At 44.1% G+C, this 12,604-nt stretch overlaps 1 protein-coding gene across 1 annotated transcript in view; it reads right to left on the bottom strand.

Annotated features, from left to right (window-relative positions):
• TAF3 (TATA-box binding protein associated factor 3) overlaps window positions 1-12,604 on the bottom strand; it is a 180,623-nt gene that overhangs the window by 28,290 nt on the left and 139,729 nt on the right. Inside the window, exon 4 of the mRNA XM_042991002.1 lies at window positions 6,961-7,043. Within this exon, the coding sequence (XP_042846936.1) occupies window positions 6,961-7,043 (83 nt within the window). The remainder of the gene's footprint in view (window positions 1-6,960; window positions 7,044-12,604) is intronic.

Below are 12,604 nucleotides of genomic sequence, written 5' to 3'. Positions count from 1 at the left end.
GGGGGGGGGGGGGAAGAAGGAAGTCTAAGAAAGACAGACAGAACTACAGAGAATGTGTGGGATCAAGAACGACAAAAGAAGAGGAAGTTTCAGAAAGGGCCTGGGGGAAGCAGCAGTGTCCACAGTAGCAGGAAGGATGGATGTTCCGGGGGCTGCGGCTAAGGATCTTGGTGAGAAGCTCCAGGAAAGTTCCCAGAGCAGAAAGCAGATGCGGTGGGTTTGGGACCGAGGAACCCAGAGGAAGTACACACAAGGAGGGTCCGACCAAGACAGGAAGTCAGGTAGAGGGGAGCCGCCATACGGGTTAGCAGGTTTAGATGGAGCCTCTCAGACCGGAGACAGGAGAAGAAGGGAGGAGGGGGAGATGCGGGGCAGGGGGGACGGTGAGGGGAAGGCACTTGTGGGGAGGGGCAGAGGCAGGAGAGGTGGGAACGAAGGCAGGCCCGGGAGGAGGAGCTCCTAGAACTGAGGAGGGATGCCGCACCCCATGGGGCCCGGCACGCAAGCCGTGAGGAGCCCAAACGGTCACTCCGGACAGGGCGGCGCGGCCACTCGGCCCCACACGGTGGCGCATCCTTCAACCCACGACTCTGGCAACCGCAGTTTTTTCGAGCCGCAATATTCTAAATCACAGAAGTCCTGCCGTGACAAGATTATCCATCTTATAAAGGTCAGAGGCGGGGGGGAGGATAGAGAAGAAGCGGCGTTCCGCCAGGCCTCTCGAGTCCTTAGGTGGATACCTGCCCCATAAAATGACAGGAGAGAGTAGGACGCGAACAATTTAAATGTCCCCCGTTGTTGTCGGTGACAGTAAGAGCGCCTAAGTGTCTCCATCAGTAGGTGCGGATTCGTTACAAACACGGGAAGTGTGAGTAGTTTGATCTGTAGGGAAAATTATAGCCAGATAGTATCCGAGAGGTTACCATGATAGAGCTAAATTGTCTCTGCCTGTCACAGGTTAAAAGAACATTTAAATTCTGGAAGTTCGCATCAGCTCTTTCTAGATAACAAATCTTAAGTACCTTCCTATATTCACTCAATTAGTGATTCTGGGCCTTGATAACACTGCAGAGAGAAACTTTCCAACTATCATTCAAATCATATCTAAAAAGGTGGTCATAAATATTTTAAAACCTAAGTGAACTAATAAGGCCTAGGCCCATTAAGGATAAGATCTTTTACAACAAATTAAATAAAACAATTTATTGAAGTCTGGACTCAAGATAAGCTAGATTTACTAGCTGACCTTTTATTCATTTAAAGAACAAAATTAGCTCTAATTGCATTAGAATGGAATCCAGTAAATTTCCCCGAGTCTTCTAATGTGGCATCCATGCACGGACGGCGGTAATTGTTTACAAGTAAGATGGAAATGCTTTGATTATAATCTTTCCACTTGTTTTCCTGTGTAGTAAAAGCATTTCCCCAAACCTGAAGTCGGTGTTTCAGACAGCGTGCTGTGTTTTTCCTTACATGCGCTGCATGTTTGGTGTTAATGAACAAATGACAACGTGCCAGGGGAGGAAATTAAACTTGGAGATTTCATCATCATTTTAGGTCCGCGACAACGAGAGAGGAAGAGACGGAGGCCGAGGACTCCTTGTCTGGAAAAGTCACAAAAGGGCCGCAGACCTGAGTCGGAAAAAACTGGCCTCTGGCCTGCTTCGCCGCGGAATTACAGCTGAGACACGTGGGTCAGGGTCTGCTGAGTTTCTAAGTACAGTCCGGGGGCAAGAATCACGTGTGACCCACAACTTGTGCTCCAGTTGTTCAGCTCCTTAGGGAACTTCACGTGTAATGTCAACATGTTTCACTAGCATGAAAAAATAAGTCATTTGCCATAAATTTTAAAAGACCGTTATTCTTAACATTTTTTTTTTTTTGGGGGGGGGGGGAGCGGTCAGTGCTCCCGTTCCTTGGCTTCTCTTATAGGCGAACCACCTCGGAAATGTTGCCGTTTCAGTGGCAAGCTAACCAGGGCAATCTTGTGTCAATCTCTTTCTTTTTCTTTCTTTTTTTTTAAATCAAAAGCAGACAGTTTTATTGGAAAGAAAGTAAATTAAAAATAGAAAAGCAAAAAGGCCCTCCGAGTCTGACAGGATGATGATCTGAAATGTTCCTTGAACTTGAACTTGACTTCTAAAGGATCTTTTTTTTTTTTTTTAAACCTACAAGCTTCTTCTCTCTGCCACCTCAGCATGCTCTCGTCAACACGTGAACTAGCGCTGCCTTGTCCTAAATAAAAGATGCCAATTATTTCTGCCTGCCGCTCGTCCCCCCTTCCTTCTGGGACCCCCGCCCCGAGGCCCTCATGAGAACTGGTAATGGGAGCCAGCGGGAGGGGGAGGTGGGATGCACCAGGGCTGCTGAGCCCCGAGAACCAGGCCAGCCTTGGGTGACTTGGGGCCACATCTGTCACCATCCAGTGGCAAGACGGAGTACAGGAAAGCGAGCAGAGTCCTAATGATACTTTTTGAACCCTGGAGACCGCCTCACCTAAAGCCAAATAAACCCCTTTTACTTTGTCCCTTTAAGCTCACTGGGGTTTCTGTCACTTGGAATTATGAGTCTTGATCAACACAAAACGAAGATACAAGCGTTTCAACTAGAGACCTGAGGATTCTTTCCAGAGTCTTCTTCACGGAGTGTGCAACCAGGCTATACCTTTGGATCAGAGCTTGTCGCAAGAAACAGTGGGACAGAAACTGTCTTTGTGTCTGCTGTAAAGGCTGCCGCGGAAGGCACTGTTTTCTCCCCTGGACCCGCATGGGAATAACGTTTCAAGTTTGGTGCCTTGAAGAGCTTTGTCTCTCTTGAGAAACTGAGAGGTATCTTCTTCCTTTTTAAAAACGCTATTTCACTTTTTGCCCTGATTGCCAGGCAGCATAGTTCTATCTGACACGCAATCATTTGCTTCTTTTTCCTCTCCTTGGGATTAGTTTCCTATTTCTATTGTCTAGTAATTTTCTTGTTCTCTTTGAGTTAACATTCTCGAAGGGATAGTGTCAGTTTGTTTAGACTGGGAAAAAAGTTATATATGAATAAACAAATAACGTTTCACATAAAGAGGGAAAAGGCAGAGAGTAGGATAAAAACCACCTGCTGTGATTTGTCTAAAGGACTCATCACGAGAGCTCACTGTACCCGTTTCACCCTGTCAAATGTCTTTCAGCTAAATCTGGCTACATTTTGAAATATAAAACGCTTATTTTCTTTTTTTTAAGGGGCTTTTTAAAAAAAAGTTCATGTATTTGTTTTGAGAGAGAGAGAGCACAAGCAGGGGAGGGGCAGAGAGAGAGGGGGGCAGAATCCAGCAGGTTCTGCACTGTCAGTGCAGAGCCCAACACGGGACTTGAACCCACAAATCGTGACCTTGTGGCCTGAGCTGAAACCAAGAATCAGATACTTAACTGACTGAGCCACCCAGGTGCCCCAAAATGCTTATTTTCTTTGAAAATATTTTAGTAAAAACATTTTTTTTAAATGTGTATTTATTTTTGAGAGAGAGAGAGAGAGACAGAGACAGAGACAGAGCATGAGCAGGGGAGGCACAGAGAGCAAGGGAGACACAGAATCCGAAGCAGACTCCAGGCTCCGAGCTGGCAGCGCAGAGCCCGATGCGGGGCTCGAACCCACACACCGCGGGTTGGGCTGGGCCCACGAACCGAACGGCGAGATCATGACCTGAGGCGAAGGTGGATGCTTAACCCACTGAGCGCCCCCAGCCGCCCCTAGGATCACCCTTTCAATGAGAAGCTCCTTTAACGGCGCCTTGAGCCCCACACTTAAACTGAGAAGAGCTGTAGGTCCCGTTTGGCCCTGGCCTTCGGACCGTCTCGTCCAACGGTCCCTGCCCCCGACCTGCTCCAGCACGGTGCTCTGCCGTTCCCTTCCGAGAGATGGGAACAAACGAGCGCCGTAAGCTGCTCGCTCTTCCTCACCTGCTCAGAATAAACGAACTCGGTGAGCGGGAAGACCGGGAGGACAGATGACACGGCCCGTCCCCAAGTGCAAGTGTGACCTCGCGATCCTCATCAACACAGTCCAGGCGGCCGTGCCTGGGGAAGCGCGCACCTGCTCGACCGCGAGGCGGGCCTGGGCCTGGGCCGTCTTCGTATGTACCTCACGGTGCCGCGTCTCCCGGCCATTCTGCTCACCAGCCTCACCGTGCGGACACCGGGGTTTCAGGGTTAGTGATCCGCTTCCACCTCCGTTCCTGACTGAGGGCAACGCTGCGTGCCCCTCACCGGGGGGCGTGTTAAAGGCAAGTGCAGTCCCTGCAAAGTCACCCTGAACGTCCACGCTCTCTGGCGGAGGTCCTGGACTTCCCGTAGGTTCTTTAGAATACAGGCTCCAGGCACGTTACAGAAAGGAAAAAACAAGGGACCGCAGTCTTGCCTCGAGGAACAACAACAGAGGACGGAGGAAATACTCTAACCTCAAAGTACTTTCCCAGATCAAGGGCAGAAGACCTTCCTCACTTAGGAAACTTTAGAAACTAAATGTTGTCTTCAAGATCTTCCACTGAGAGGGTATAATTTGAGCCCTGTAAAGCTTTTCCCTTTGCCCATAATTTCAAAAGGTTCTATCCTCTGCCTGTTCCTCGGCAATAAACAGCCCCTTCCCCTGGACTATTTAGACCCCCCTTTCCGCATCCTACTCTGCTCGTTAACTTCACTTCAAAAGTGCGCTAGAGCCCCAGGTGCGCACAAACTGAGTGAAGGCACATTTGTACGAATCGACTTCCTCTCTTCCGTTATGGCCGTGGAATAAGCCACGTACCCTTATGCTACAACAATAAAAGATCACTTTTAATTTCATACAATTTTCATGTGTCATAAAATACTCTTAAGTTTTTCCAAGCTTTCTTGGCTTGCGCGCCACACGAAAACTGGTTTGGTTCATGGGCCACAGTGGGCTGATCCTTGATTTGGATTAAAAAAAAAAAAAAAAAAAAAAGAAAGAAAAAGGCTCTTTACTGATTAAGATACATTTTACATAAAATCCTATTACTAGGTGACACGGGCTTCTTTTTCTCTCTTATTTTAAAATGTAATCTATTTCACTGAATTTATTCCTTTGTTCATTATGAGCACTTCCTTGTGCCTGACTCTGGCCAAATGACTAATTATTCTTATAACACGGGGGTTATTTACCTAAATATCCGAAGGTTCGCATATTATATAATAATGTTATACTGTCATGGGCAATTTGTCTGGAATGTTTGAGTATTACAATTTCCCTAATACTGGACAATCTGTTCCAGGGTAACAGGATCTATTTTTCATATTTCACAATATCTTAAGTGTATGAGTGGTTTATTGAGAGGAGAAAAATAGTCAACAGAATGAATGAAAGATGCTCAAGGGTGGATGAAATGAATATTATTATCAAAGTCTTTCTACAAACCTTAAAGGGATTGAGCAAGCCGAACTCTTGTGGAAGTAAAGATTAAGTCATGGTGAGTTACTGAGAAAATAGTAATAAATGTGAACTAGTAAGAGAAGAGTATTTGTTGAATGATAAACAAGAATATCTTGCCCGTAGAGGAATGAGCCCAAATACAGAATTTTCACAACGATGGTATCAGTAGCTACTTTGGTTGGGCCTCCTTGCTCATCAATCAGCCTTCTGTCCTCCACTGGTTGAGGGAGGAGGGCATTATTCAAATTTTTGTAGGTAAAATAGAGAGCATGGGGTATAAGAGTATCTGGTTTAAAAAAAGGACTGAATCCACAGTATTTTTGTGATACTGTCTAAACTCGTCAGTAACACTACCACCCACTGTCTAGGTTCCTACTGATGAGACCAAAGAGGGTGGAAATTATGCGGATAATTTAGGTAAGAAAAGGATGAACTATTTTCTTCCTTCAATCTTCAAAAGAACATACGCTTTCCTAGAAGATCACATTTGCCTCTATACTTCCGTTCATAATAATGATACTGGACTTTTTCAGTGAATTACATTTGGAATCAGCAGCAGCAGCATAAAACACACACAAACTGTTAAGAAAGAATGAACCACTGAGAACACAAAGCATATGTTCTGTTGCCTACTCTACCTACTATATAAGTTCAGGGCTCCTACTCTCATTATTATGGCTGAGATCTGAATGACAATTAAATGCCCTGTAAGCCTAGTTTCCACACAATATTTGATTGTTTGCAATTTAAACGAATCCATTTTCAGGCTGACTCGTAAAAAATAAGGTTGTAAACTAGTACTTATAGCTGATGCAATTCATTTAAACGACATACAGAATGATTTTTAGAAAAAGAAGAGTTTTTACCATAATTTACAAAAATAGACCGATGTTTTATCACCTTATTAAAATCACGTAAGAGTGTTGTAGACCTTAATTCATATCTTAAAAATGAATTAAAAAAAACCCAGCCAACTAAATTTACTTTAAAGAAGGGTGAGGTGATAGGATGATCCTGTGAAAATTAAGACCAACAGTGATCATGGGGTTTCCATTTCCAGTTCTCTCTTAAACAAACAAACAAACAAACAAACAAGCAGATAGTTAAGACTTCACCAAGCCTTTGGGTGGCAGTATCTTTGTTTTTAGGTACAGAATAAAACCATGAGAATCTCCGTTCTTTGTCACGGTGATTAAGAATGACTTGAGAAGAGGGATACGACAGTGAGTGCATCCAGTATATCCTTTCTCCCTTTTCAGATAACCAGGACCTTCAGAATTACGCAGACCCCACGTCATGTCTTCCGAAAAGGGAAAAAGAACAAGAAGGGATCCTGGATGTCGAAGAAAGCAATAAGCATTTACTCTGAGGAAGAAACCAATACAACTTGAAAAATGAAGAATTCTCAAAATAAAGCTTGACCCTCCACGTTCACACCTGGAAAAAGTGAGAGTTCTAAGCCCACCAGGAAGGAGCAGACACGGGCAAGTTCGATTCCCTTCGCTCTAACGGACAACGGGCAACGTGCATACTTACATCTTGTCTTGGCCAGCGCCAACTCTCAGCGTCAGCCGGGGGATGACCGGACTGGGGGCGGGAAGCACCGGCTCCAGTTTGATCTGTTGGAGTTATTACAGGGGAGTTAAATGCATTTTCAGCGCAAGACCTCCCACCTCTTCTCCTCCTGCCTCATTTCCATAAACCTCCTAGGCCAGTCTAAGCCTCAAATGTGGCTACCATGCCAGAGGCAAGGATACTCTGGGCGAATTTTGCTTTTGCTTCTCAACAACTGAAGGCTCTCTGGCATCATGAGAAATTCCCCAAACTTGACTCACTTTACCTAAGCGTGGGAGTTCGTTCTTTCTTTCTTCCTGGTCATGCTTAATTTCTTGCATTTTATTGTTAGAGTTTTTAGACATTTGGCAAACACTTACATCATTGCCAGACTTCATGTAAATAGAAAAAAAAAATGCAACGATATCTCCACAATAGGATAAAACGCATCTATTTATGGAACTTGAAAAACAAGAAACTCATCTTAAGTCTGCGTTATCATATAAGAAAACGGAAATATCAAGTGTACTTGCTCCGTTTTTTTTGGCTGGTGGCCAACAGATCCGAAATACTGTAAAAGAAGAAACATACACTAGGATTTGTAGTGAAGGCAAGGACCGATGGCTAAGTTGAAGATCTTCACAAATACTGGAGCTAAGAGAAAGGGGATCAAGCCCGATTATACAGGGGTTCCTCACGATTGGTGGTCTCAAGAGGCCATGGTAGAGTATTTTGAATGAGCAGGCTGAACAGAAGCCCCGTAGTTCAAGTTACCATCTACATTCTGAGTTTTTCAACAAGTGTTTTGTCGGCATTTTTGGTGGGACAGTTCTTTGGGGAACGGAAGTGTCCAGGAACTGCCAGATGTTTAACATCCCTGGTAGTGGGGTATGGAAGGATGCAACATTACACTGCAAACCACTGAAGGGGAATGAATATATAACATAATGCTCAATATATGATATATCTCGTCAATCTGTTGCACATTGATCAAAGTTACTATGTTGTCGTGTGTTTTTACCTATCCCCCTTTTTTTTTAAATCCATCGTCACATCAAGATCCATGATTTCAGTCATTCTCTCTCTCTTTTTAAATAATGATTTATTTTGAGAGAGAGAGAGAGGTCACACGTGGAGGGGAGGGGCAGAGAGAGAGAGGAGAGAGAGAATCCCAAGCAGGCTCTGTGCTGTCAGTGCAGAGCCCGACGTGGGGCTCAGTCTCAAACTGTGAGATCGTGACCTGAACTGAAATCCAGAGTTGGATGCTTCACCGACTGAGCCCCTCTCGACCACTCTCTTGAATAGTGTGAGGCATGTGGGAGGCTCTCAAAGACTGAGTTAACAACTGCAAGCACTCTGAGCTCCCTGCCCCTTGGTTACTTCACCATTTGCCCAGGATCGATCTAAAATCATCCTCAAGGGCACAGAGTAATTTCAAAGAAAAACGTAAAGATCATGTAAACTTGTACCATCAGAAACTACAATTCCATCTGTGCCTTTTATGCTCCCTGTGTGTCTGGACGACCAGCTAAGTTAGGTTAAGGGCAGAGACCGTGTCTGTTGTGTTTATCGCCACTTCATAGTGCCTGTCGCAGGCACGGGCATATAAGTGCATAGGAGACACATTTAAAGAACTTATCTGAAGCGATGACGTCACACCCTTACCTCTTCCGAGCCGAGACCTATCCCGTGATTTCCTTTCCTCCTCTGCCCCTCAAACTCCATAGGAAAACCCACTGAGGCCACCGGGCAGGACTTCTTGAGCCCATAACCTACAAACTTCTCTGCACCCACAACTGCACTCGTCTATGTCCTCCAGTCTTGTAAGGAAACTTCCTTCTCACCTAGGCATCCTCAACTCTGCAGTTCCGTTATTTCCTTCTAGCTTGTAAGTGTGCTCCCCGCGATCTCAAAAGTCCTGCCTGCCCTTCAGCATCTCGCTGACAAGCTCTCCTATTTTCCAGCCTCACTTCATTGTCTGCCTTCACTTACTCATTCCTTGACCCATTCCAATCCGCTTTCTGTCCCAGCCAGGCCACTAAAGCCACGCTCCCCAGACACCAATCGTTTCCCGATGTCCTGGTATGTTCTGCACTGTGGGTCTTACCACACCTCTTCCTTCTCCTCTACGATGTCCTGACCTTACTGGGCCCCCTCGCCACTCCTCACTTTCTTCACTGAGCTCGTCCACGCCCATGGTTTCAATCGTAGGTTTCACATACATCATGCCTTCAAAACCTCCCTCTCTAGACTAGTGCCGCTGGAACCTATGACCGAAACAGAATATTACCCGAGCATTTTCAACTAAATATCCTGTATATCTCATCTCACCACATGGAAACTTAAACTTACCGACTTCCCTATACAAACCTGCGCCTCCAAATGGTCTCACTTTCGGCAAATGTCTCCTCCATTTGCCGGTGCTTTGGCCGGTATGTCCAATGGTTTTCCTTAAGGCCTTAGGGGACCAAGGGTCACTGGGGTGTGGTCAAAGCAAGACCCATGGGTGACTGGCTAGGGTTTGCATCCACTCCCCCCTCGCCCCCCCAACAAAGAGTTCCTTATGTAACCAAATCTGAAAACCACTCGTTTGGTCTATTTTGTAAACTATTACGATTTCTCTATTTTCCTTACCTTTCTGTAGTATCTGTGGAAGAACAGACAAATATATCCAAACCGAACATTTTAACCCACTTACTATTTGCCAGGCATCGTGGATGGATATTTTTCAGATGTTCTCATATGGGTTTTTTAACAAACACGTAGGGTAGGCGTTACCGTTTCTGTTTTACAGGGAAACTGGATCATATAGGAAGCAACCATTTTTCCTTTTCCTTTTTCTCTTCTAAGGTCACACAAACAGCAAAACTGGGATTGGATTCAGTTTTGTTTCAGAGAATGGAAAACTGCATGAAGTTGCTAAATTTCTTCAAACCTTCAGGGCCATATGGTCATAAGTGATGAGTAATATTCCACATTCCTTCAACCCACAACGCTGTTAATCACGTACTTAATCTTTTCTTAAGCTTCATTTAAACATAAAGCTGCTCTACCTTGAAAAAAAATCTTTATTATTATTATGCTTCTTCACACTGTAATTTGGTGGATTCCTGTTACCACGCTACACAATAATTATAGCTCACACTTGCATAGCACGAAGTGTGTTCCATATTCGGGATCCGATTGGCTCTTCAAACTCTGCACGGTGGGTGTGGAAGGTATTGTCACCCTCGAGCACGGGGGACTAGAAGGATTAAGTGGTTTGCCCAGAGTTTACAAAGTTAGTAAATACACTATCTACAGGTAGGCCTCCTGACACAGGTAGGCTCTCCCATGCTGCCCCTTGACTCTCTGCCTCCCACTTGGAGTCCTTTTTGCTGGGAATGCTGACGTCTTACACGGAGCAGCTACTCGCTTTCTCTGTAAATGTCTTTTATGATGAATGACATATATTTGTGAGATGGCTAGCGTTGGTTGTAAAATATTTTTTCTCTACAGAAGGCTAACTAGTTTACGTGGAAATTGTGGTTGCCGTTGGCCTCGACTCCATTCCACTCAACTGGCTGGGTTTTTGATGCTGTCTTAAGTAATTCGTCAGAGTAAGAGAATCAAGACATGGTTTGCTTATGACCGACCGTTTTAAAAAGTTAAATGGCACAACATGTAAAAACAAAACGAGCAAACAGAAACAGGTACATTTTGTGAGTCCAATTAAAAGCGGTAGATACGTGCTCCGAAGACAAGAGATAGTTCGTAAACTTGTGGAATGAATGAATGATTCAGAACACGTTACCTCAGTTCCAAATTCTACCTGTAATGGATGATGCGGTGAGCACATCATCCAGGGACACCTTTGGGAGTTAAAGCGGGGGCTGGTATTTACGCCACAAAAAGTGTGTAAACTGCTACTGTCTCGGGCAAACCAGGACACCTAGTAATCCTACCCTACGAATACTTAAAACCTTAGTTTCATTCTTATTCTTAAAGAAGCTGAACTTAAACATTTAACTTAAAGACAACATTCAAGCAAGTACAGAAAAAGATTAATGAGGATGCTAATAATACATGGGGAAATACAATTCATACGGGAAATACAATTTCTACATTAGAATGTCATGCCAGACTTTGGTTTACATTAACTTTACCCAGGAAGCTCACCGAAATAAAAACAAAGACACCTCCTGCGTTCACAAAGTAATTTCTCGCGTGGGCTTTCCCAGAAATCAATAAGCTAAATGACAATTATCTCGATTCCTTAAACCACACGCCTCATGCCATCTTCCAGTGGCGCGAAGCCAAAACCTGGGGACGACGTGAGCGTCTAAGGGTTAAAATAAAAGCAGTGCACTTGAGAGTGAGCGGAGAATTGGGGCGCGCAGAGCATTTACAGTGGATTACTAAGCTTCCCAATCCACCAAAGAGCAAAGTCCAGTAATAGAAGACTCCTTTGTAGCTAACTAAAAATACATTGTCAGTGGATTTGTCCAGTTTTATGTATAAGCAATACTGCTTTCACCTGAACTAATACTAGTAGTCATATAAGCCCCTTATTGCCATGTGCTGCATTTTTTTTGCTAATCTTCAAGGATTTAGCTTCTTTGCCACATACCTCGGGGCACCAACTGATAAAGCTCTAACTCTCCATTTTTCCAGGACACCAGCAGTGCGGCCTTGCAAAAAATGAAAATCGCTCAAGAGATTTAAAGGGGAAATTTATTTTTAAAATCCTGACTTGAAGCAAAGAGGTGGATTTTTAAAAAGCTTATCTATAAAGAATCAGTTTAAATTTAAATTCTATCTTGGAACTCTTTCATGCATTCCAGCTTTAAAGTTTATCTTCTGACAGGGACTTTCTGCAAAGGTAATGGGCAGCTTTGTCAATATAATCTGGCCAAGTTTTTATTTTCTATTTTTTCAACGTTAAACTTCTTTCATTTAAAAAAAAAAAATGTATGTGTGCTAGACAGGGTAGCAGCAAGTTCAGTAAATGCTACATCAGATCCCCATCTATGCTAATGTGTCAGAAAAATATCCAGAAACAGCACTGACGAAGAGCCAATGTTGATCATCTAATGTTCTGGATGCAGAATTATGGTGGCTGGTAAGCACTTTGTGGTCTTTCTTACCAACTGAGGTCTCTACATTAATTCAACTTAGAAACAAATTCTAAATACCGATAAACTGTTTAAGATATGAAAAAGACAGCCAGAAGAAGTGCTATGGTGTGGTTAGGCATGACAAGTGGAATCCAGTAAGGACAACTGAAACAGAACGCAGGCTCTCATTAAGCGCTCACGTTCATTCACACAAAGACTTGGAGATAGGTGGCCTCCGGTAAGCGTCTATAAATTCAAACACACTCATGCAAACGTTAAGCTGCTGGTTTCCTCTTGGAACGGACGGAGACAAGAAACAGGAAGGGAATATTTCCCCCTTTTCGCTGGATTATTCTTTTTACTGTAAACCCTTCATTTCACTAGTTAATCATGGGAGCTGATGAGAAAAGACTGGAAAGGAGTCCATCACCCTCAACAGAAGGGAAAACACTGAGAGCCTTTTGTTAAAGGCCAAACCAGTAAGACTGTCTGTCATCCTCCACATAATAAACTATTTTCAGTCAATAAAA

The sequence above is a fragment of the Panthera tigris genome, chromosome B4, assembly GCF_018350195.1.
Source record: "Panthera tigris isolate Pti1 chromosome B4, P.tigris_Pti1_mat1.1, whole genome shotgun sequence".
Classification (NCBI taxonomy): Eukaryota; Metazoa; Chordata; class Mammalia; order Carnivora; family Felidae; genus Panthera; species Panthera tigris.
Note: the sequence above shows the minus strand (reverse complement) of the source record. Positions and strands in the feature narration are given on the sequence as shown.